This window comes from Copadichromis virginalis, linkage group LG3 (genome assembly GCF_057382275.1).
Source record: "Copadichromis virginalis isolate Kocher_CV1m ecotype Utaka linkage group LG3, C_Virginalis_male_GT1.1, whole genome shotgun sequence".
NCBI lineage: Eukaryota > Metazoa > Chordata > Actinopteri > Cichliformes > Cichlidae > Copadichromis > Copadichromis virginalis.
The window spans coordinates 28,944,055-28,970,892 of NC_140620.1; the positions used below are offsets into that span (position 1 = coordinate 28,944,055).

A 26,838-nucleotide genomic window follows, 5' to 3' on the forward strand; every position below is an offset into this window, starting at 1 on the left:
GGAGACCTGGCTCTCACGACTCTTACCTTCTACAACCTGAACAGGAATGGTACTACTGCCAAGGCAGGGGAGCATGGCAGTTGGGCCATACTGTCGACACCAGAAAACCTGCTCTCCCTCAGTCTTACGGGACACATGGGAGTGAGATTCCACTCCATCCTCCAACCAACAAATTTCATGTGTTCAGATGTTGTATTAACAGTGTCAAAACTATTATTCCTAAATTTTAAAAACCACATTTAAGATCTCACCATTCCCTTTGAAAATCATTAAAACCCATCTTCTAAAGCAGACGACATGTTTTAGGTGAGGAGACTTGCTACCAAGGAGGATCATGTAAGGAGAACAGGAGCTGTCTGATAACTCCTATGTCAAAAATGTGTTCATGATGAAGGGTGGAACATTGGAGATGATGACTTTCTTTGTAGGATTTCCCAGCGAGAGAACAGTAGTTGGAGTGCTCTTAGTCACTACTCACTGAGCTGATGCACCTTATGCTGTTTACAAAGATGTACTAGCATGGTTCACAACCATGCTGGTAGAGGTTAGTTAACCCCCACTTTTAACAGAAACCCTAATACCAAACAGAAAACAGTTTGAAACTATTCATTCATTCATCCACCACAAATGCTCAGACAGAGAGTTTGTGCAAATATTATTGGTCATCGTTGCTGTCATGAAACAGCTGGATGAAGAAAGTCAGTCATCTGCCAACTAAGTAAGAAGAGACAATAGCAGTATGTATTTGATCTTTCTTATATTTTCTCCATTATAAAAATGGGCCATCCACAGAGTTAAAGTCAGCTCTAACATTTCAGACACAGTCTATGGTATTTGACTCTGTCTGAAAGTTGTTTGGTAAACACTTCTAGCTGCCCTGTCAGAGGACATGACCTATCTTCTCACTTGAATACCGAGAAAGCCCTGGCATGCCAGTGACTGGGACTTCCTGGAATCACTAAGAGGAGGGACGTGCCACAGAGAAGGTGACTGGGTTTCTACGAGTTTTGAATCAAAATGAAAACCCCTCCGTTTCTAGCCTGATGTCTGCCAGTTAAAAGAAGAAATAACAGCAGTAAGTATTTTAACTGTTTTTATGGCTTACTGCATGCATGTGTTGCTTTGCATTTTTAAGTAAACGGTAAATGGTCTGAGTGTTTTTCAAAATAAAATATATGGCTGAATTATCATTAGCTGTGATATTTTTATTTAATAATTGTACCAGATAATGTTAATGTTCAATCCAGACTGTTGGCTTTGTTTGATTTCAGAGAGATAGTCCTACTCCTTTTCTCTTGTCTTTTTACTGTTATTTTATACAAAGCTGAACAAGTGATTATGTCATTTCTGATTTCACTGTAATGTGAGAACTCAGAGGCACATTTTATGAGTTACACTTTATATTTTGCTGTCACCAATGGAGAAAACTTGTGTTTCCCTTTGTCAGTCTCTGCATCCCTGAAATGAAACTTCTGCAGCAGAAAAGTGGCATGAAAAAATTTTTTTTTTACTCCATTAACAAATCACAAGGTTATTATAACAACTGTACCGTCTGAAGACTTTGTTTACAATACAAAACACCAACACATTAGCATGAAGGAACTGACTGGGGAGCAGCACTCTGTTGAGTTGGTCACCATAAACTCTGTAAACACTCAATGCCCAGAACTAAAAATCTAACTAAATACAAGTTAATGTCCGGTTATTCTTCAAAGACTCTGTTTTATTCATTGCTCTGTTTAATGATTTGTAAGAAACAAAGGGGTGTCATAGTTTATGGGATGATCTGACCAAGTCCTGATGTGGAGGACCCAAATGAAGACACTTGGAGACAGTTTTATGTTCTTGGAGATAATTTTAAGCATGAAATATAAAAAGAACCACAAACAAAACTGTAAAAGGCACAAGAAGCTTTATAACACTGGGGACATGAGATGGAAAGAAAAAAGACAAAGCAACACTGGCACAATATTTACACAGGAGGGAGATTTAGGGGAGTGGAGACAGCTGGGAAACAGAGCATGAATCAATTAAACATGATGAGACAGGGGAAGGCAAACCAACCATATTCCATGAGACAAAGGGCTATCAAAATAAAACAGTAAGCTATTAACACAGAGAGTAAGTAATAGGCTAAACAGACATGGGCCCAAGACAGAGTGGGAAGAGAAAACGATGAAACAGATGAACATATTGACAGGAAGAGAGACAACACATAGAGCAAGTAGTACTAACATATTAACTTCAATCAGACAGCCACAGAGACAAAATTCAGACAGACTGGACACGGAGGGAGCCAACATAAATAGAAAGGAACAAAGAACCATAAATAAAAAACTCAGGAAACAGACCATAAATCTTCTTATCATTTTACTTTTAAAGAAATATATAAACTCCAATGTCACGGGTTACATGTATCCCACCTAGTTAACTGTACATAAATGTATACTTCTTCCTCTTCCTCTCGCTATGTACAGAAGCCAGATACATATGCTGACTCTGACTATATGTCTATAGCTGGGAATGTGTCTTTTTATGTGTGTGTAGGCATGTGGATTTGGATGTGTTTGTGTGTGTGTTTCTGTTTGAAAAGAAAAGCCTTCAAACACATACAAAAACATCACTGTTTCCCTCTGGTGGACAAACTCTGTAACTACAACATGTTTCTAAAAGACTTCAAGCCTCCATTGATATTTTTGCAGTTCCTCATTATGTCTGTGCGTAGATGCTGTGATGAGCGAATGAAGTCAGACTGTAGATTTTCCTTCTTCTAGCTGTACTGACTGACCTTTGACCTCATGTGTTTATGACTCTTCACCTCTGTCTCCTCTCACATGGAGAAGATGATCTGCAGGATCCTGCTGCTCATCATCCTCACCTCATGTGTCTCTGGTTAGTTTACAGCTTCACTTTATGAACTCCAAATAAAGCTCAACAACAGATTTGTTCCAGTTCTCAGTGTGTCTGCTCCTCTCTTTCCCTCTCTGTCTCCTCAACAGGATCATTTGTAGTCAATGTGACACAGACCTGCTATCAGGCAGAGGAGAACCACAACATCACACTGGAGTGGACGTTCACCACCAAACCTGACAGATCCACCAACATGCTCAACATCTTTTGTGAACTCTTTATCAGTGATGAAGTCTCAGTCCTGTATCATGTTCATGAAGGTGTTGAGGTGTCAGAGTCTCAGAATGAAAAGTTTTCAGGACGAGTCCAGAGTGACAAAGACGCCCTCAGAGAAGGACGAATCAGACTTCAGCTGTGCAGACTCAGGACTGATGACTCGGGTCTGTACCTGTGTGAGGTCAACACTGATTATGGCTTCAGTGTTGGAAGATGTCAACTCAACATCACTGGTCAGTTATAGAATCCAGATTTTTTTAAGGTATTATTATCACTGTGAGTCTGACAAAATTTCATGGAGTTCAGATCCAGAGAAGGCCATTATTTTTCTGATGATCATTTTCTTTTTGTGTTAGAGAATGTTACAAAACATTTTCTCTGCAAACAATTCGCTTACAAAGTTGATTTACTGTTGTTCTTCCTTTTTGTTCCTGGCTCAAAATTAGTTCCCACGTTAGAGTGTTGTGGTCTCTTTTCTTAAGGTTTTGTTTAGTCTTCCTTCTCCGGCCTTTCACAGTTTATGACTGAAAGTTGTGTTGTATAGCCTGTTACACTATAGCAAGAGAGAGTTTGTGCTCAGAAACTGTTTTATATTTGTTAGTAGTTTAAAAAAAACATAAAGAAAAATGTAAAGTTCAGTTTGAGTTTTGGTCATTTTGCAGGAGCCAAAAATTCAAAGGAAAACTACTGGAAGACAGTTAAAACTGCTTTGGCAGGTGGACAGATTGCAGTTATAATACTTGCTGGTTTGATTGTCGGAATAGGTGAAATAGTTGACCCTAAATTCTTTATTAGCAAAGGGTAAGTTAGTGTTTCCTGTCATTTTAAAAAACAAACTACATTTTTAAAACCCTGTTTTCTGATTTTTGTCATTGTTTTATGTTTATTTTTTTGGTTTACTTTACTTTTGCTTACTCTACAGAGTAAGAGAAGAGACCGCATCAGATGCAGATGAAACAACAGTTCCTCCTCAACTATTGGTGTGAAGTATTTTCTTACACTTTACTGATTACACTGAATAAAACTTGCTGATACTTAAAATTCACTCAAGGAGATCTCCCTCACAATTAGATAACTTTTTCATGTTACTTGTCAAGGAAAATTGTTTTATTTTTATTAAAATGATAGCTTGGTAAAATCAACCAGACCAGTGCACCAATTATCATTCAAGTTCTTCAATCTGATTTTTAAAAGATTTATAAAAGTGTTAAAATAATTTTGGCTTACAGATATGCAAACAAACCATGCTACACACCATGTTTAGTGACTGAGAATGTGATAAGGATTTGTATGAGTTTGGCAAATTGTGTCTAAGTACATGAACAGTGTTAAAAGGTATGGCCCTAAGAGTGCTTGATTCAAAAACTAAGTTAAAGACACAGAATTTGGCTTAAAAAACTGGAGTTTATTTTTTCAGCAATTTAGAAAAACTCTAACATCCACTCTTTCGAGTAGTAGACTCCTATACTAAATCCAGCTATATTCCACATGCACAGATCTAGAGGAGAGCTGCTGAAACAGGTGTGACTGGTAAGATAAGTTCTGCGAAGCTACTCAGGTCCCCTTGTATTTATCATGCAAAGACTGATCAAATGATCACTGACTTAGGTTAACTAATATATATATATATATACATATATATATATATACATTATATTATATTATTATAGTATTATTATAGTATTATATATATATATATATATATAATACTATAATAATATAATCAGGTATAATATATAATCAGGTTTTGGATCAGGTTACATTGAGTCTGTGACTTTTCTCTGTTGAAAACAGGCAAACGATGGCTCAGAGGGCTGTGAAGTTACACATTTAGAAGCATAAGGCCTGCTGATGGTGTGTAAAGCCTCTACTTACCTTCTACACTGTTTTGTTACTAATTTATTAATCGGTTTTACATTGTTTGCTGTTGTTTATCAGTGAACACAGATTACAGAGGAGCAAAGAGACACATGTTGCTTCATCGACTTACAGTTGTCACATAATTGTCATTTATATAGTGGTCTTGAACTCGTTAGACATTTTACACAATGATATTTGGCATTTTCATAATGAAATTCATTTATCAGCGTGGGACTGCTGTGTCACCTGAAAAACTCGTTTCATTCATCCTCTAAACCAGTTGTTCTTAACCTTTTTGGAGGTACCGAACCCCACCAGCTTTATATGCGCATTCACTGAACCCCTCTTTAGTGAAAAATAAAATGTGATCTTTTTACTGGTGCACAAAATGAGCCATGCATGTCATGGCGGAGGCTCTGCCGAACCCCTGAGACCGACTCGACCCCTAGGGTTCGATCGAACCCAGGTTAAGAACCACTGCTCTAAACAATGTTCATTTGCACAAATGTTTCAGGGAAACTGATTTCTCTATCAAGGATGAACTTGTATGTTTCCATAGGTTGCCTTTGTATAAATGTATAAATGAAGTGTTTATCATTTTTTGTTCCTTAAGTACAGTATATGATATTAAAGGCAGGTGCTTAACATTAGAAGAAGACAGGAAGTGTGTTTTCCCATGGTTTCTCCAAAGGTTGCTAATCTGTCATCTCCCCATGCAGTAGCCAGGATGTTCTGCAGCAAGAGGGTTTGTGTGTGAAAGAAAGCTGGTAAGGAGAATCTGGATTTACTAATGGATCAACTTCCCTTAAGGCTCTTTTTAAATAGAGGCAGTGAATCATCCCCTACTTGCAAAGCCTGTAAATACTTCTGAGGGCACTGTAAATAAACTCTCTAAACCTGCTTTACTGAGTCCAGCCTGCCTTTTGACCATGACAGATTTTGATCTCATAAGAAAAGAATACAGTCAATGTTTTTACTTTGCTGTTTCCACTTTTGCTCAGTTGTCATCTTAGTTAATTATATGTAAAAAAAAAAAAAACCAACAAAAAAAAAACTTCTTTTCAATCATACTTCTTTGCAAAAAAGACATCTGTAAATTCTACCTAAGAAATCTTGCATTAGTCAATTATTTTATTTTGTTATAATAAATTTAATTTAGATATAAACATGTATCCTTCATTCTGTTAGCACTTTAGCTGGGTATGGAAACAGGGTCATTACTCATTTGGTGTCCAGGTGCCAGAATAAATGAATGTCTCTGTCCACACTCTTTATCCTATGTATTAAAATAAAAAATGTCATGGTCAGTGCTGTGTGGCAGGTAGGGTGTAGGACCCAAACACAGAACACTCAGAGGAATAAACTCAAAACGTAGCTTTAATGCTCAACAAACTTTTCATAATAAAGTAAACTTCACGAAAAGCAAACCAAAAACTAAACCAGGACCACACAGAGAAACCAACAGCACAGTAAGAGTACTGCAGGAGATACAGCTAAGAAAACAAAGGGTTTATATGCACATGGGAGTGATCAGGGAAGGGGAGACAGGAGGGGAACACAGCTGGGATTAATTAGACATAACAAGACAAAGGAAGCAAATAGGAATAAGAACTTAAATAGGAAGTATAACACAGAGACCTGACTGACCGGGGAGACAGAGGGAACAAGGAGACAAGACATGCCACGACGAGGAACATGAGAATAAGCAAAATGAGAGACAGGAGAGTCAGTGTAACAAATTGATCAGTCGTCTTATTGTTTCATGTGATACAACGTACATCATCTTTATTGCACAAGGGTGTAACCATCGGTTTCCTTGCTTCTGTCCATTTTCAGTTATTTCACTTTGTGCAAATCAAGCCAACTCTTACAAGTTTATTTTTTATTTTGTCTGAGATCACGGGGTTGGCAGCCTTAGCAGAGAAACTCAGACCTTTAAAACAAAATAACTGATGAGACTCTGACACTCAAATAAAACTGTGCACAGTTTTGTCAGCTGATACAAGTTTTTCTGAGTGTTGGACGTTTACCTCAAAATTAAAAGTGAAAGAAAAAATGAACCATAAACAAAGAAAGACATGAATGAATCATCCTGTGTGCACAATATGTTATTGTGTTTTAAAACTGAAGCCAAGCACAGCCGTCTGCTAGAGTCGACGTGTTAAAGAGGATAAAAAGCTACCAACTGAAAGAAGAACAGACAACAGCAGTGTGTATTTCTCTTAAAGAAATTTACTTGTTTTATGTGTAGTGTTTATTTGTGAAGCTGAGTGTGAATGGGACTAATGATTAAACACTTTGTATATTGTGTGAGTTATGAGTTATGAGTCTTAACAGACATGTTGAACAGTGAGCTGGCGCTTTTTTTTCATTAAAAATATTCAGGCTGTTGTTTGTTCTTCCAGCTGATTATTAAATCAATCAGACAGTGACACAAAGCTTGCAGCTCTCTCTCCAACAAACAAGTAAGTAGACTTTAACCATCCTGTATGACTCTTTGTGTTGCTGTACTGCAAAAGATGGAATTACAGAAATTACAAGCAGACACCTTTTACGTATTGCAAGGACTCTTTAAAAGCTGAGCGCCACTCAGCCAATAAAATCACTCTGCCTGTAACTTCATGACTGCAGAATGTCAGAGAAAAGATGAGGAAACAACTGTATCTTTAACTCTTTTTTTATGGACTCCTGCGTTCTACCTCTTTACTGTTATTGTCAAGTTACAAGATCTTGCAGCTAACTAAAATTTTCTTTGCATGATGATGTCATTTCTGATATGTTAGAACTCAGAGGCACATCTTATGAGTTACATTTTAGATTTTGCGGTCAGCTTTGAGAAACCTTGTGTTTCTTTCATCAGTCTCTGCATTCCAGATGAGAAGCTTCTTCAGCAGAAAAGCAGCATGACAAAAAAGACAATTTACTCCATAAAAACTAGTTCTTATCACAAGATTATTAAAATACTGGATACCTCAGCATCCTACTACTCCTTAGCATGAGAAAATGAGGTGTTCAGGTGCAGTGGGGCTGTTGGGGACCGTGAACTTTGCAAGAAGTCAGAACCCAGAAGTAAACATGATCATTTCTATGAGTCAAAGGACTATCAAAGAGTTATGTAAGTGTACGTTATCCGATTGTTCAGTCTGACGTCACTAGCCGTGTCTGGGTCTAAACTCTGCTGCACGTCCATATATCAAACGATCACTATGGCATTACTGAGAGTTGAAAAACTGTCTAAAGTCTTTCATCTTTAATAAAATGATCAGCGTTCTGCTCTACCAGGTGTAACAATTGAGTTTAACATCCAGGCATCCATGAAAACGGAATTTATGACATTTAACGGAGTTAGAAGTTAGCAGGAAGTTAGCTCGCTAGCTTCTATCTAAATACAATATAGCATGTCCTGACTGCGGGGTTTTGGAAACAAAGTAAAACGTACAGCTCTGTTATCACTTCCAACATAAATGAAGACAGAAAACTAAACAGCAGTGACGTTTGTAGGGTTACTGAAGTTTGGCTAGCTGGTATATAATGATGTGCTACGTGACCGCTAGCGACACAGCTATGTGCATAATATAAACAAGCTAACTTTTTTTCCACTCGATAAAAGTTAACGTGAGTGTTCTCGGTGGTCAGGAACAAATGTAATCGCATGGCAGGATGCTGTAAAAGGACCAAACTTCAGCCAGGAGAACAACTGAGATAATCCATCCACAATACGAGGTTAGTCATTCATATACTGCTGCATGGGCTGGGCTGTAGTTGCATCCTAAGGTTTTAAAAACTGAGCTTAAATAAATGATTAGCGGTAATAAAAGCCAAGGGAGGTCAACAGTGATCACTGACTGTTTTAGGAGCTTTTTGAGATTAAATAGAAGAAAATACATAACATTAAACATGTTAACAACACAAAAGCCATATTAAACGCAGACTACGTTAGGCCCGGAAGTAGGATTTGTCATGTCATCACTGAACAACCGGATTACATGAAGGGTTTAGGAGTTTCAGCTCCTTAACCTGTGCCACATTTTTTAGAGGGACCAAAAGCATTGCAAAATGTATTCAAAGGCTATTTCATGGGCAGGTGTGGCAGTCCCTTTTTTATGCCATTATCAATTAAGCAGATAAAAGGCTTGGAGTTGATTTGTGGTGTGGTGCTGGCATTTGGCATGTTTTGCTGTGAAAAGACAACATGGAGATGCAGAAGAAAAAGCCATCGTTAAGTTCTAAAAACAAATAAAACCCATCAAAGAAATTTCTTGATGCATTCTCAATCATCCAGGAAAGTAAATCTCCAAAAAGTTGATTCTGTTCATCTGGACGTAGCGTTTTGTGGGAGAAACGTTTCGTCACTCATCCAAGTGACTTTATCAGTCTCAGCTGACTGCAGGTTTCCCCAATCTTATAAACAGAACATTGTACATGACTGAAACCAGCCCACTGAAGGAACAATAGGCTGGGAGGTCAGTTCCTTAATCTTAATTATGCAAATTCTCATGACCATTGATCATTAATTATGATACTGTGGAAAAATCAGGTAACATCAAGTTGAACAGTATGGCAAAGCCATGAAGATCCACTTGGAAAAATAAATCTGTTGGACATTTTTCTTGGCCTTCAGACAGCAATTCTGATTGCTACAGTGTCGAAAGGGACAGGCAACCCCCCCCCCCCAAAAAAAAAAAAAAAAAAACTGAGATGCAAAACAGATTTTCAATAAGCTCATGAAAAATTGCAGTTTCATGCAAACTGAACTTTAAAAATAAGAAGCACAAAGTTTTTTTTTTTTCCAGAGATAGAATTATTAGGAAAGCTTTCTGTCTGTTATAAAATTTGTTCATCTTATCTTCACTTCCCTCTGGTGGTGAAGATGGTATGGTTAAAGAACTTTGATAATCCCCTCTTTTCACTAAATGTCACTGAGAAAGTCACACTGACAGCATGAATCAGCAACACTCACTGAGACCTGCAACAACAGACAGAAAATAAGTGACACAAACTCACCTCCATGTTTGTGTCATTTTCAGTCCAAAGTTCCTCCTTGTCTTACTAATGTAGAAGACCATGAGGAAAACAGCCATCAGCAAAACACCATCCAAGGACGCACGCACAACCAGAAGCCAGGAGGAGTCAGGACAATGTGTAGAGGACAATGCTTCCCTCTGTAGAGTGAAAGCAGGTGGGTTTGAAGACATTTGTGTTGCTGTTTGTAGTGGGGAGGCAGTTGTGTTTGAAGCTGTGAACAATAAACACAAAACATTTAATAATAAATCAATTCTAATGCATCATAACAAGAGTACTGTCATACAGGTAAATACAAACATTTATTAAACACAAAATTCATAATTTTGTTCATAACATAAAATATAAAGCACACTAAAATTGTTTACACCTGCCTGCAGTCACAGTGAGTCTGTGTATCTTGTGGGGAAATGGTAGATGAAATCCATTTCAGCCCCGCCATCATAATTTTTTGGCGGCGGCGGCGCGGGGGGCGGGGGGGGGGGTATATAATATGTGCAGTCATTAAAAGAAAACATTAATACATGACAACATCTTCATTTTTTTTAAATTACAGCATCATAATACGGTTTTGCAGTTGAACAGATGATTAAATTTACCTGCACAAAAACAAAATAATACTCTGAGATTGGTCATCCAACCTTTTTTTAAATGTCAAACCTCTATTTCAATTTAGACAGTTTTAGGACAGTTTAATGATGTCTCAGCCAGTGTATCAGCTGATCTCGGGCAGTAACAACAATCTCACTGTGATTGTCTTTAATCTTATACTTATAGTTATAATTAGTTTACTTTATTTTTATTTTTGGTTCCTGTTTGAGTTGTGATCTTAATAATAATAATAATAATGTCTTTACTATTTTGAAAAGAAACTTACCATGAATAACAAGAACATTTAGACTGTAGTATGAATCTACAGTCTAAATGTAGACAGGGGGTTTCCATAACCACAGCTGTACTCTCCTGTGTCTGACTTGGTCAGCTGTGTGATGGTCACATACAGTCCAAATGTAGATACTGGTCTGTATTCAATGCTGTATCTGCCACTCACAGATTTGTTATTAGTTGTGTCAATGAGAATCTCCCCTTCATTCTGGAATTGGAACATCCCAATGTGATGTTTTCTCCCTCAGTTTGTGTGCGATAAAAACCAATGTTTCAATCAAGATCTGTGAAATAGAAGAACATTAATTAGTCTGAACTGAAACTGTAAGCTTTTATATCATAATTATATGTCCCGGTTCAAATAAACAAAGTTGTCATCAACTTATGAAAGTACAGTTGTTACATGCTGTATAAAATGTACACCTATATGGTGTATAATGTTAAAGTTACATTTATTAATTAATTACAGCTTGATCTAAACATGGTCTAAAATGCTAAATTAGAGCTAGTGAGGGCTCTCCATAGTTTTATTTCAAGGAATTTTAGTACAAACTCACCATTTGAAACTCTGACCTCAAAGTCATAGTTTGAATCTGGAACAGAAGGTCTTCCTAAACCACACCTGTACATTCCTGAGTCAGACTTGATCATGTGTGTGAAGGTCGCAGACACAATTCCTCTTCCTGGAGATCCATCTTTATAATTAATGCTGTATCTCCCACTCTGAGCTGTGCTTCCATCTGTTTTAATGAGGATATCTTCTGCTCGCTCACATTTTTCCTTACAGAAGAACTTTGTGCTTCCAGACAAATATAAGCTGCAGTTAAGCGTGCCATTTAATCCTTCAACTGCAGACAAAATATTGTGTTTTGCCTTGACTAGCACAGCTACATCTGTCAGATGAAAAGAAATGATAGCAAAATTAAAAACACAAAAAAGATAGATATTCACAACATAAAATAATGTATGAAAATATGTGTATTTTATGAAATGATTCATAAAGATGACTTCCATTTCTTTTTATTAAAGAGAAACATTAAGATCATCAGTCCCCACCTGATAAGAAGCAGAAGAAAAGAAAATGGAGGATTTTCATTCTGACTTCGATCCTGATGCAGAAAAGTTGTTAAACTTCAGAAGAACAGCGTCTGACTCTTCACTCTGTCTGTGTCTGTCAGATCATCAGAAAACTGAAGTTACTCAGTAAATTGTTTCCTTTTTATCACTTCCTTCAATTTTTTTAGATGCATTCATCACATGCTAATGAGGATGATGATGTGATAATGAAACGTATGTGTGTACAAAACATCGTATATCTAACATTATGAATCTGCCTTTTTGTAGATCAGTACTGTGAAGTTTCTCTGATGCTCTAAATGTGAATAAAAGAGTTTCAGACCAAGTCTGACTTGAAATCCTGATGGCAGGTGGTTCACATGAAACAGATTTTTCCTTTGTTTTGTAGCCATGTAACCATTTTATAATTAATACAATGTTCTTCTTGTCAGTGAGGGCAGCAGCCAATAGTATACCATAAAAATATAAAATAAAAAATATCTGATCAAATCATTTAATGTAGGATTCTTACAAAACAGGTTCATAAGTAACAACAACAACCACTCACCAGCTTGGAAGATGGAACAAATTACAGTGGAGGTAAAAATAGACGCTTCTGTTGTCTCCTTCCTGGTAGTTTGGGAGTTGTTTTGGACTTCTGTGAAATTTACCAGTTATTAAAGTAGGAACAAGCTGCCAGTTATGCTCGCTTTTAGACAGTTTGTCAACTCCAGAGAAGCATGCACAAAGCCTCTCTTTAGCCCATCATAGTTGGAGGAGGGAGTGGGTTTGTCTTACTGTCACTAACTCACTGTCAGACTTAGTTTACAGTATTGATATAATTAACCTGGTTAAACAGGCGACCCATATACTGAAGGTTTGAGTTCTCAATGCAGGACATGGATTTCCTGTGTGTCATTTCCCCTCTCACCCTCCCCACCCTCCTGTCTCCTATCTGTATGTACATAACTTAAAAACTTAGATCAAACAGATAAGAAACACTTTACTTGGATTGAGACTGTTTTGTGTGGTTTTTGTAGCTTTTACACATCCTCTGCATTTTTGAAATACTAAATATTCATAACAGTCTCATTTAGATAATCAACAGCAGAGCTAGTTCAAATTTACAATCTTGATTTTGTTATTTTTTATGATAAACCAAAGAAGTCTGTACAAGAAAAAGACACTGGACAGTTTCCACTGCCTAGAAAGCTCCATCCCTGAGAGTGATTTTGTAATTTTTAGTAAAACATAAAGCTGTTGTTTTCAGATTAAGAACTCGAATCTATCAGGACTTCACAGCATACCACATTTACTTCTAAACTACGTCAGAGAAATGATAAGATGCTAACAAGATAGTAATTTGCTCAAGACACCAAACATTTTGGGTTTCACTGACACGTAATCTATGATGTTGTGCAACCACGTATTGTATCTTCATACAAGCTGCTTCGTTTACTTGGAAACCGTAAACACGGCTGTTAGAGGCTGTAAGAATAGTCTGGTGGAGAGAAAACAGTCAGTGTTTTGCGTCAGTCAGTATGATACAGGAAAAAATAACCTGAAATGTTTCTTACTCAAAGGTGTGAGTGATGTATGAGTGTTGTGTGGTTAGTTGCTTGTAGTACAGTAATTTCAATCTCAAAGTGACAAAACAATTCTGAAAAAATAAAAAATATTTTACATTAAATTGCAGTTTTGTGTTTTCTGGATTATTCTGTTCTCTGAGGTAATGATGTGATACTAAGTTCTTCAAAATAACATGCTTTTTTTTAATGAACACAGAAGTAGGTTGTCAGATTTGTAACATTAGTTCCACTTTCTGTTTGAGGAATGCAAGAATTTTCCAATTTCTCATTAATACTATAAAACATCACAGTTTGTTTATTGTCAAGGTGCAAATTTATTGCATGAGTTATCTGAGCTTTTGTTTACAACGTGCTCGTGTAAAATTAACTATTTAAAAGAGAAATATGCAGACTGCATTTCAATTCAGTTTAATTCAATTATATTTATATAGCGCCAAATCATAACAACAGTCACCCCCTTTATATTGTAAGCTAGACCCTACTATAATACATACAGAGAAAACCAGATAATCAAATGAGCCCCATGAGCCAAGATGGGCAGTAATGCGTTACAAGTAACACGTTAGTGTAATCCGATTACTATTTTCAAATAATGAGTAAAGTAAGGGATTACTATTGCAAAAAAGTTAATTACATTACTGTTACTTCCCCGTAAGCACGCTGTGTTACTGCGTTACGAAACTGTGATTTTGTTTGCGAGAGTGTCTGATGACAATGATGTAAGCGAGTGCGATGTACACTTCACATGAAGACCAAAATAGTTCCAAAGGCCAGATCTGAATGAGGGTGGGGGAGGTTCAATTTGCCATGTTGCAATGAGAGCTTAACTTCTGTCTTGCTAGCTTGTGCTGCGCTCAGTCGATCTGCGCTCAACAGTGCAGTGCAGAAAAAGACACTGGACAGTTTCCACTGCCTAGAAAGCTCCATCCCTGAGAGTGATTTTGTGATTTTTAGTAAAACGTAAAGCTGTTGTTTGCAGATTAAGAACTCGAATCTATCAGGACTTCACAGCATACCATTTATTTCTAAATGCTAACAAGATAGTAATTTGCCCAAGACACCAAACATTTTGGGTTGCACTCACATGCAATCTATGATGTTGTGCAACCACGTATTTTATCTTCATACAAGCTGCTTTGTTTACTTGGGAACAGGAAATTAAGTAAGCACGGCTGTTAGAAGCTGTAAGAAAAGTCTGGTGGAGAGAAAACAGTCAGTGTTTTGCGTCAGTCAGTGTGTTACAGGAAAAAATAACCTGAAATGCTTCTTACTCAAAGGTGTGAGTGATGTATGAGTGTTGTGTGGTTAGTTGCTTGTAGTACAGTAATTTCATTCTCAAAGTGAAAAAAACAATTCTGAAAAAATATATATATATATTACGTTGAGATTGACTTGAGTACCCATGGCAGAGCAAAAAGATCTCCAGACCTGAAAGGTGAACTGGGGTCCTTTGTCTGATGTGATTTCTGCAGGGATTCCATGGAGCCGGAAAACATGATCAACCATTAGCTTAGCAGTTTCTGTGGCGGTGGGAAGTTTGTCCAGAGAAATGAAGTGCGCGGCTTACCTTTGCCAAGCACCGGAGCCAGTTCAAGATGTTTCTCATCCTGACTGTATTGCCGGGAGAGGGCGTCGGCCTTTTATTTTCTTAGAGCCTGGACGGAAAGAGATCGAGAATCTGAATCGATCAAAAAACAAGGACCACCTGGCTTGGCAGGCATTCAGTCACTTTGCTGTCCTAAGGTAGGTAAGGTTCTTGTGATTGGTGAAGATAGTGAATGGGTGCTCCACTCCCTCTAATAGGTGGCGCCATTGTTCCAGAGCAAGTTTGATGGCTACCTGACTGTAGTTCCTTATGAAACGCCAATAGAAGAAAGCGTTGTAGCTGCTTGCAAGTCGTGTGTGTGAGCCATTCCTGAACTGCCCGGATCTTGGCTGTATCCGTCTTCACCTGCCCTCCAGCTAGAACTTATCCCAGTAATGTGACAGATTGTGCATGAAAGTCGCACTTCTCAGCCTTAACGTACAGTCTATTTTCCAACAGGCGATGTAGCACGGCCCAAACATGGACCTTGTGTTCCTGGAGGTTCCTGGAAAAGATTAGAATGTCATCTAGGTAGACGTAGACAAAGCGGTTCAGAAAGTCCCAAGCTTTGGAACACGGCTGGAGCGTTGGTTAACCCAAAGGGCATGACCAGGTATTCAAAATGGCCTAGCGGGGTGTTTAAAGCTGTTTTCCATTCATCACCCTCCCTGATGCGGACCAAATGGTAAGCATTGCGGAGATCTAGTTTAGTGAAAATAGTGGCCCCCTGCAGGGGCTCCAATGCAGCACTGATGAGTGGCAGGGGGTATTTATTTTTGACGGTGATAGTGTTGAGACCTCTGAAGTCAATACATGGACGGAGGCTCTTGTCCTTCTTAGCCACAAAAAGAATCCTGCGCCTACAGCAGAGGATGAAGGCCGGATAATCCCTGCCGTCAGAGAATGATGAATGTATTTCTCCATTGCCTCTCTTTCAGGCTTGGAAATGGTGAACAGACGGCTGGAGGGAAGTGGAGCGCCAGGTACGTGGCCAAGAAGAACAAGAACGTGCTGCTCCTCACCACCGCTCCGACCCCAAACCCCGGCCTAGCCGCCGCAGTAGCGACGGCGGCGGAAAACCTCCCTTGGTGCTGCATTACAACCGCACCAAGGGAGGCGTCGACAACCTGGACAAGGTCGTGAGCACGTACAGCTGCAGGAGAAAGACCTGCAGGTGGCCAGTGGCCCTTTTCCACAACATGGTCAACGTGGCAGCTTACAATGCATTCGTGCTGTGGTGGGAAATTCACCCCGACTGGATGGCGGGCAAGCTCAACAAACGACGGCTCTTCCTCAAGCGACTGGGCAAAGTGCTCGTGCGCCCCATGCTCGAAGCCAGGGCGTTAGCGCGAGGACGGGGAGGAGGAGGAGGCCGAGTCGCGGGCCAAGGTACTGCCACCGAGGCCGACGATGCCGATGCTCGTACTACTCGCACCGCCGACGCTACGCCACACGACTCCTCTCCAGTCAAGAGGTGAAGGTGCCGCGTGTGTCCCAGGAGCAAAGACGTAAAGACCAAGATCCTGTGCCACGAGTGCCGAGTGCACATGTGCACCAACTGCGCCGTCACGTACTGTCCCAACTGCGCCGCTTCACGCACCTCCGCTTCACGCACCGCCGCTCCACAGATGCCGCCGACGTCGTAATAACACAAGTGCCCCTCGGGGGTCCTAGCGACCCCCACCGTAATCATCATCATAACACAAGCGCCCCTCGGGGGTCCTAGTGACCCCCCACCCTAATCATCATAACACACACGCCCCTCGGGGGTCCTAGCGACCCCCACCGTAATCATCATCATAACACAAGCGCCCCTCGGGGGTCCTAGCGACCCCGCCACCCTAATCATCATCATAACACAAGCGCCCCTCGGGGGTCCTAGTGACCCCCCACCCTAATCATCATAACACACACGCCCCTTGGGGGTCCTAGCGACCCCCCACCCTAATCATCATAACACACACGCCCCGAGGGGGTCCTAGCGACCCCCCACCCTAATCATCATAACACATATGCCCCTCGGGGGTCCTAGCAACCCCCCCCACCCTATCATCATCATAACACATATGCCCCTCGGGGGTCCTAGCAACCCCCCCCACCCTATCATCATCATAACACATATGCCCCTCGGGGGTCCTAGCAACCCCCCCCACCCTATCATCATCATAACACATATGCCCCTCGGGGGTCCTAGCGACCCCCACCCTAATCATCATAACACATATGCCGCTCGGGGGGTCCTAGCGACCCCCCACCCTATCACTATCATCATCATCATAATAACACACACACCGCTCGGGGGGTCACCACGACCCACGCCCCGAGAACAGGCGGGCGCACAAGGGTTAATTAATTTATTATTAACAATAATATAAAATTATGCACAAAAGGAATTACTAACGTAAAAAGTGGTTTTATTTATATATCCTTATATATAAATATATGCGGTGGCCCGAGAGACAAAACACGTACAAACTCCAAAACACATTTCTAGCGTTAACTGAACTTCCAAAACAGAGCTACCTAGATCACTTAAATTACAGAATTGAAAGTATATGTGTATTGTTTGTGTATTTATATACAAGCACTCATATATATTCAAATAATTTTAAAAAAGTTCATTTACCTGTTACTACCACACACCAAATCCGGTCGTTGGTACTTGCTGGCTTGTGTAGCCACTAGGTAACAAAAGCTCAACACCGCGCCGAGCATCCTGGAGCACTTCTGTTGTCTTTTGTACGTGTTTTGAGTTTTTATGTGCTTCTGAGTTTTTACGTGTTTTGGAGTTTGTACGTGTTAAGTCTAATTGTTGAATGTTGTCATTGTGCTTCTTAAATTTGTAAACTCTTAGTTCAATCTATAGGATCAAGACATCCCTTTGTCTCTGACCACCTCTCCAGCCACTCTGTGCTGGGGGAGGATTATTGTAGACACATCCCTTGTGAAGATTCTGTTTGATGTTTGGTAAGCTTCCTGCCCTTTGTATGGCTTCACTGTGTTGTGCATGGTGAAACAATACAGGAATTGAACCATATATTGGGTGTGGGGGAGATTACCATTTTATGACTAAGGTTGTTGTTAGAAACAGTTGGAAGTCACGCACACAGAGAGACACACATTCTCACACACTCAAACACATTATTATTATTATTATATCTAGAAAGGCTGCTCAGCTCCACCTATCTCTATAAGTTATGAAGGCATTAGACAACCATGAAGTCAGACTAGTTGGTCTTTGTGCCTTTTCTTGAGTGCAGTGATGAATATGTTTACTGAAATGTTGTGTAACATGTCAAACCAAATTCTCCACACAACTTCTTAACAGACTGTATTGAGACCAGAAGGAGGTAATGTTTTTGATATGACACTTTTAATGTTACAAATAATTGTTATTCTTTTAAATCAACACTGCCTTGTTCTATGATTGGGGTATATTTTTACCAATATTTATAAGGACACAAAAGCAGACACACATGAACGGTTTTGATGAAAACTTTGATTGCACAGCAAATAAAGAAATTGATTTTGCAAAGTTCACTTAGTGAAAAAGTCCAAACTAAATCTTCTCTTAATGGTTTGCAGATAACATCTTGCAGACTTAACTCACACAAACGCTCTCTAGCTGGAAAGGCAACTTGCAAAAAATCTAAACAGTAATAACTGAAAGCCCGAGTGACACTCTTGACTATAACCGTCTGGTGAAATATGATGAGGAGAGGTCCAGGATGCTCACATAACAATCAAAGAGTGGATACATTGCCCAGACTTTGAACTTTATGCTTTCAGACTTAGATTTTAGGCCTATTTTATGCTACTATTAATATGATCTGCCCATCATTAGTTCTTCTGCCCTCTCCCCACTGGGTAGGTCAGGTCACAACCTGATTCACCCCCTGCTGTGTGCCCATTGTGAAGAGGAAGCCCGTGACTACCAGGAGTATCAGGAGGTGGTTGGAGGAGGCCTTAGTGGAACTACAAGGCTGTTTTCAGGTGAAAGTGAATATAAAGAGGAGAGTTGAGCCACTGACTCATGGCAAACCTATGAATCAGTCATGATTCTCATATAAAGCCATGGTGGGCGTTATCAGAATCAGTTTTATGAAATTTGAATGTAATATAATTCTTGGGTGATCATTTCTGTTGGACCCAACATTATGTCTGTACTTGTAGATACATTTGAGGAACCAAAAAGAAGCCTTAAAAGGTATCTGAGTGAACTAAATGAAATACTTCAGACGGCAGATCAATCAAAAAAGAGAATCAAAGTAAGACTGTCTTATTCCCTGTCTTACATACAAATTTTTATATAAATAATATATACATAGAGTGATATCACAAACATGAATGGTTCAAACATGTGGAATCATTCAAATATCATGTAACTTATTTTTTTACTTTAAGTTTAAAAAGAAATTAAAAAATGAAGTCAATACAATTTGTCATTTTGTCTTTCCATAACTGTCTACCTGAAATTTCTTTTGCTAAGAGTTTTTTTTGTACATTAGTGCACTTAATAGATTCCTGAAATATTGTACTTTTTTTTTAATTTACAAAAAAAAAATGTTAACATAACACAAAAGAAAAAATACAAAACAGCTCAATATCACTGTTTGTTTACTTTTCGACCAAATTCCTACACAATTACACAGATTCTGAAGATGAACAACCTACAAAAAGTAGGTTCCCCTCGGCCCCTCAAGTGAAAGTTCCAGGTGTAGTATACTGTGATGTTCAATGCGTGTGTGTATTTCTGTGTGCGATAAACATATACCATTGTAGATAAGTTTAATGTAATCTTTTATTTTCTAAACAATTTTTAAACAGCCAAAAAACACTCTGCAGTCTGCCCCCCATCCCACTACTAGCAATCATCCTGATGCCCCAGGCAGCTACCAGCTCCCTTCCAGCCTAACACACCAACCTCTAAAACTCTGCAACCTCTGCAGCAAATAGAGTCTGCATTCAACCGCTTTCATACCGAAGGTATGCTTTTAAAAAAGGAGTTTCATCACAATTTCCTTGTAATTATAACATCAAAACACTAATTTATATTCTCAACAACCATCTTATTTTTTTTCTTTTCAGATCCCAGACAAATTCCTTGCCAGCAAATTCCTTAAATCTTGTGTTTTGACATTTTACACAGGATTTCATATATGCAGAGAAAAATGTGACTTAAACATAAAACAGGATACAAATGTAATGTGTGCTGTAAAAGTGGTTCAAATTACCTCCTCACAAGGGCTTTGTATATTAGACCACAAGGTGGCAAACCTTGTGGTCTAATATAGAAATTACTGTCTGACTTATTTAAAAAGACTACATAGAAATTGTGACTTTTACATACTGGGGGGGAATACAGTAAAATAACCTGCCCAGAATATACTTTATTAGCACACATCTAAAGTCCTGACTGACAGTGAGGATGATGGCATTCATGAGTGTGATAAAGTGGCTAAGACTGAATTCATTTACGATTTGTCACTTGCAGTGTTGGGTAAGTTACTTTAAATTAGTAACTTAGTTACATTACTAGTTACTTCTATCAAAAGTAACTCAATTACTTCAAGTTACTCGTTACTTTCAGAGTAACTAGTTACTAGGGAAAGTAACTTTGGTTTTACTCAGAATTCTCTTGTTAATGTGTTGCTTCCGTAACTGGATACCCAGCAAGATTGCCAGTCTTCTAGCTTGCTTACTTGCCACAAGTGCACTGTGCCACCTACCAATAGAAAGGAAAAAATAATGTGCACATTTCCACAAGAGAAATCCCACGCCTGATTCTATCCTAGCCTGCTTTTCACATCCAACACGAAAACTGCAGTTTCGATTGTACTCAGAACTCGGAAATTCTGCCTTCTGAATAGGAAGATGTAGGTAACACCAGACTGAAGATGAGCTGCATACAGGGCTGGACTGGGACAAAAAAATTGTCCCGGGCCCACCATTATAGGAAAAATCATAAAGCCTTTGAATGAAAATAAACACTGTTGTGACAGTGATGTACACTGTTCTGATGGTATATATGTATCAATCTATCAATTGTTTGTTGCAAGACTCAGATAATTATTTTTTTTTAAAGTGAGACATTTTAAATGAGAATAAGAAAGTATTTCTTTGTGCCCCCCTTTCCCTTTTAATGCCCTACATGCCGATCAGCTGATCATTGATCAGTTTCATTGAAGTATAAACAGGAGAGGGAGGGTGAGAGGATGAGAGAAGAAGAGGCAGCTGTGCGGCGTAAACACAGAATAATTCCAGCTGTGTGTCTTTGTCATTGTAGCTGAAGTCTGGGAGAAACTGTTCCTTTTCACCTCAATACGAAACGCGTAATATTTTCTCTGAATACGAGATGATTCCGTTTTTTACGGGACGGTTGGCAACTCTAATAATTAACCTTATGAACAAAATAAAGTTCAACATCATTAACTTCATAGCACCCACCCAGCTGTATAGAAACTCCGTCATGCTAGCTAGCACGCAGTACGAAAAAGTCAGCATAACGAAAATAAACTCCACCTAAACTTGGTTCATATCTGACCCAGATGGACTGCAGGTTATAACTTCTTACCTGAAGTTCAGTTCACCTGACACTCTCGGACCAGCGGCCGCTTCGGGTCTCTCCTCCTGCCTCCCTTTTTCTTCATCCACTTGCTGGCTTTCTTCATCCACTTGCTAATGTTATTGAATCTGTGGAAGCTCCGCGATAGCCACCACACGAAGTAACGAATAACGAGCCTATCTAAATCCCAGTAACAAGTAACGCGTTCCCGGTTTTGGCATAATAACTAGTTACCGTGCTCGTTACCACAATAATAACGTAGTTACTGTAACGCGTTACTTAATAACGCGTTAGTCCCAACACTGGTCACTTGTATATATTGTTATTATGTTTTCTGTTATCTTATAGTCAATCAGTGTTTTAATGTAGACACTGCACATCTAACCTTGCCTCTGCATACTATCCCGGGTTTGTTTGTGGTAGCATTGTTTATATTCATTACATCTGTGTAAATATTGTTAAAGCAAAATGTCACTTCATCATTAGTTGATTTGAATCTTTCATTTATTTATGTAGTTTGGTTATACTTATCATTGTGTGTTCCTTTGTGCAGGTCCTATATGTGAAACAGGTATATGGGAAGGGTTGCCCCAGGACTTCCTGTTCTTATAGGTTATGATGTCATTGATCATGTCAATTGGGTGTAACCAAATGAAGGGGTGTTTCTTTTGTGTAAAATTGTTTATTTCCGTTAAAATAACCTAATGAGTCCGATTTTGTGAAGAGATTGACTTTTCAAACCATTTGCCGGTAGATCACTGACTTCCTGACGGACAGGAAGCAGCATGTGAGGCTGGGAAAGAATGTCTCGGACTCCCGGACCATCAGCACCGGCTCCCCTCAGGGCTGTGTTTTTTCTCCTCTGCTCTTCTCCCTGTACACCAACTGCTGCACCTCCACCCACCAGTCTGTCAAGCTAATCAAGTTTGCAGATGACACCACCGTTATTGGACTCATCTCGGACGGGAATGGGTCTGCCTACAGGAGGGAGGTTGAACGTCTGGTGTCCTGGTGCAGCCACAACAACCTGGTGCTGAATGCCCAGAAGACAGTGGAGATTATTGTGGACTTCAGGAAGCACACAGCTCCACTCCCCCCCATCATCCTGACTGACACCCCCATCACCTCTGTGGACTCATTCCGCTTCCTGGGTACCACCATCACCCAGGACCTGAAGTGGGAGCCCACCATCACCTCCGTCATTAAGAAAGCCCAGCAGGGGATGTACTTCCTGAGGCAGCTGAAGAAATTCAACCTGCCAACATGGACGATGATGCAATTCTACACTGCAATCATCGAGTCCATCCTCACCTCCTCCATCACCGTGTGGTACGCTGGAGCCACTATCAGGGACAAACAGAGACTGCAGCGTGTTGTGCGCTCTGCTGAGAAGGTGATTGGCTGCAGACTCCCATCTCTGCAGGACCTGTACACCTCCAGGACACTGGGGCATGCAGCTCGGATCTCAGCTGACCCTTCTCACCCTGGACACAGTCTGTTTGACCTGCTCCCCTCAGGCAGGAGGCTCCGGTCCATTCGCACCAGAACCTCTCGCCATAAGAACAGTTTCTCCCCCTCTGCTGTTGAACACATGAACAATAACCGTATGACTGTCCCCACCACTAACACATGACCCTACGCTGTGTTCACTGCATCATTCCATGTTTGGCACTGATCACCACCTGCACTCTCATTTTTATTTTCATGTCTATTTAAGCTTAATTTATAACAGTATTTATAACAGTGTGTTTGCACTGAAGCACCGCAGCAATTTCCTAATGTTGTAAACCCGCTCAACATTTGGCAATAAAACCCTTTCTGATTCTGATTCTGATTCTGATTTAGTTGGGGTAATGAGTTTAAGTGGAAAAATGATTTTATCCCTGTTTCTTTGCCTAGACTGTGTTATTTACTCTAACCTGTTTTCTCAAAGATAGAGGTTAATGAGGTTCAGATGTGAATGGAATTCGGTGTAAGATTTTGACTGCAAGGTCTTATGTTTGGTGAAACAATTGTTGAAAGGTGACGCCAGAAAATAAAGAACACTTAAAAGAAACTTGAACAGTCTGCAGATGCTGTCTTCCTTTCCTTTCCATGCTGCTTTTGTTATGCTACGTCACATTGAGGAGGTAAAACTTATTACTTTCATGTGTGGAGAAAAAAGAAATAAACCTGTCAGGAGAAACTAGAGCAAGAGCTGTCTGTCTGTATGTACAGTGGGGCAAAAAAGTATTTAGTCAGCCACCGATTGTGCAAGTTCCCCCACCTAAAATGATGACAGAGGTCAGTAATTTGCACCAGAGGTACACTTCAACTGTGAGAGACAGAATGTGAAAAAAAAAGAAAAAAAAAAAAAAGAAAAATCCATGAATCCACATGGTAGGATTTGTAAGGAATTTATTCGTAAATCAGGGTGGAAAATAAGTATTTGGTCAATAACAAAAATACAACTCAATACTTTGTAACATAACCTTTGTTGGCAATAACAGAGGTCAAATGTTTACTATAGGTCTTTACCAGGTTTGCACACACAGTAGCTGGTATTTTGGCCCATTCCTACATGCAGATCTTCTCGAGAGCAGTGATGTTTTGGGGCTGTCGCCGAGCAACACGGACTTTCAACTCCCGCCACAGATTTTCTATGGGGTTGAGGTCTGGAGACTGGCTAGGCCACTCCAGGACTTTCAAATGCTTCTTACGGAGCCACTCCTTTGTTGCCCGGCCGGTGTGTTTTGGATCATTGTCATGTTGGAAGACCCAGCCTCATTTCATCTTCAAGGTTCTCACTGATGGAAGGAGGTTTTGGCTCAAAATCTCACGATACATGGCCCCATTCATTCTGTCCTTAACACGGATCAGTCGCCCTGTCCCTTTGGCAGAAAAACAGCCCCATAGCATGATGTTTCCAACCCCATGCTTCACAGTAGGTATGGTGTTCTTGGGATGCAACTCAGTATTCTTCTTCCTCCAAACACGACGAGTTGAGTTTATACCAAAAAGTTCTACTTTGGTTTCATCTGACCACATGACATTCTCCCAATCCTCTGCTGTATCATCCATGTGCTCTCTGGCAAACTTCAGACGGGCCTGGACATGCACTGGCTTCAGCAGCGGAACACGTCTGGCACTGCGGGATTTGATTCCCTGCCGTTGTAGTGTGTTACTGATGGTGACCTTTGTTACTTTGGTCCCAGCTCTCTGCAGGTCATTCACCAGGTCCCCCAGTGTGGTTCTGGGATCTTTGCTCACCGTTCTCATGATCATTTTGACCCCACGGGATGAGATCTTGCGTGGAGCCCCAGATCGAGGGAGATTATCAGTGGTCTTGTATGTCTTCCATTTTCTGATGATTGCTCCCACAGTTGATTTTTTCACACCAAGCTGCTTGCCTATTGTAGATTCACTCTTCCCAGTCTGGTGCAGGTCTACAATACTTTTCCTGGTGTCCTTCGACAGCTCTTTGGTCTTGGCCATGGCGGAGTTTGGAGTCTGACTGTTTGAGGCTGTGGACAGGTGTCTTTTATACAGATGATGAGTTCAAACAGGTGCCATTCATACAGGTAACGAGTGGGGGACAGAAAAGCTTCTTTCAGAAGACGTTACAGGTCTGTGAGAGCCAGAGATTTTCCTTGTTTGAGGTGACCAAATACTTATTTTTCACCCTGATTTACGAATAAATTCTTTACAAATCCTACCATGTGAATTCATGGATTTTTTTTTCACATTCTGTCTCTCACAGTTGAAGTGTACCTCTGGTGCAAATTACTGACCTCTGTCATCATTTTAGGTGGGGGAACTTGCACAATCGGTGGCTGACTAAATACTTTTTTGCCCCACTGTATTTCCTGAGTCTGTCTGTATTGGAGCCTCACTTTCCTGTTCTTAGTTGACAGAAGGGGCACCTGGTGTCGTCTTCTGCTGCTGTAGCCCATCTGTAAATCCTATAGATGGTTGTGTTGGATGTCAAAATTGGCCTTCCCATGCTTAACTGTGAGGTTGTAGAATCACGTGGATTCCTCCTAGCCAATCAGCAAAGAACTGATTGTGACAAATAGCATTTATTATGCCTACATGAGGCACAGTTTATGATTCTAATGTTAGAGATCCTGCAACGGGCGTTTGGGCTGTGCAGAGGTCTCTCTCTTCCGGAAGATGATTGAATAAAAGAAATCGAAATGTTTTAACACACTATGAGTCGGTTTTCTCCGTTCTATCATGGGGACAAAAGAATCAGGGTTAATACCAATCAGCAGTGGTAGAAAATTTCTGTCTTCAGCGTTCTTCCAAAATCTGGGAAATTGAGTCTTGCCCCTACCTGCTCCCACACCTGTTGCCATAATACTGAAACCAGACACTAGTTCAATAGTTGTTCTAAACAATGAGACTGGTGTTGTTCTGGAAATTATAGACATTAGCTTCATAAAAATGGTAGTGCTATATGTGATTATACACCCTGTTTACCTAAAACTGGCAAAAGTGATGATACATTTATAACATTACAGATTTATTTGAAATTTTGTTCAAATTTAGACATATACCACATGTATGTAGTGAGTCATCCTTGTTTTATATCTAAAAACAAAATACTACCACAGTGGTAGTAAACAATATATTGGATATTACCACCATATAGCAATCCAGAAAGAAATGTCACATACTTGCTTAAATTTTGAGTCAACAAATGGTGAAATATATGATTTTGTTTAATGACCTTATAGCAGTTTTATTTTGATTTTCATTTAATTACATACATTGCTTTCTTCTACTGCTAAATTTGTTTATTAATTCAATGTTTTTGTTTGAATATATAATAAAATTACATTTAAGAAAAAAACAAAAACAAATGGGTACCACTAGCAGTTGTAATGCTATTCTTTACATCATTTTTTCTTTTCAGTAGATTTGATATTTATTGGTGCTTTTGTCTTTCACAGCTGGCTTCAAACATGTACTCTCTTTTATTTTTGAGCATCTACTCAACTCTTTCATAGAAGCCAGCCCACAAAGTACATTGCCATAGAATAGTACATTCTATATTTGGATGTATATACATGTTCAATTCAGTGAATGAGCCTAAATCTTTGAAGGCAAATATAAATGTTAAGTCACAGTATCTTATTTGAGATTATTACCACCTTACAGAGTTGCCA

At 39.7% G+C, this 26,838-nt stretch overlaps 2 protein-coding genes and 1 long non-coding RNA gene across 6 annotated transcripts in view; 2 read left to right on the plus strand and 1 right to left on the minus strand.

Moving 5' to 3' along the window:
- Positions 1-1,012: 1,012 nt before the first annotated feature.
- Positions 1,013-7,461, plus strand: LOC146713976 (uncharacterized). Of its 4 annotated transcripts, none has more exons than XM_085450552.1 (7): positions 1,013-1,075; positions 2,844-2,892; positions 3,000-3,359; positions 3,789-3,927; positions 4,049-4,106; positions 4,921-4,980; positions 5,706-7,461. In XM_085450552.1, the coding sequence occupies exons 2-6, from the start codon at positions 2,844-2,846 to the stop codon at positions 4,966-4,968; spliced, it is 654 nt and encodes a 217-aa protein (XP_085306678.1). In that variant the 5' UTR covers positions 1,013-1,075; the 3' UTR covers positions 4,969-4,980; positions 5,706-7,461. The 4 variants fall into 4 exon arrangements, with proteins under 4 accessions (XP_085306678.1, XP_085306679.1, XP_085306677.1 ...); XM_085450553.1 differs by having other exon boundaries at positions 1,020-1,075; positions 2,841-2,892; XM_085450551.1 differs by lacking the exon at positions 1,013-1,075 and having other exon boundaries at positions 2,835-2,892.
- The window catches only part of LOC146713977 (uncharacterized), a 125,335-nt gene continuing 99,510 nt past the window's right edge, over positions 1,014-26,838 (plus strand). Inside the window, exon 1 of the mRNA XM_085450568.1 lies at positions 1,014-1,075. The gene's annotated coding sequence lies outside the window, so the exon portion shown is untranslated. The remainder of the gene's footprint in view (positions 1,076-26,838) is intronic.
- LOC146713978 (uncharacterized) lies at positions 9,957-11,759 on the minus strand. Its single transcript, XR_014918757.1, has 3 exons — positions 11,451-11,759; positions 10,886-11,177; positions 9,957-10,222 (listed from the first exon to the last, which is right to left on the minus strand). It is a non-coding gene; the product is annotated as an uncharacterized LOC146713978 (long non-coding RNA).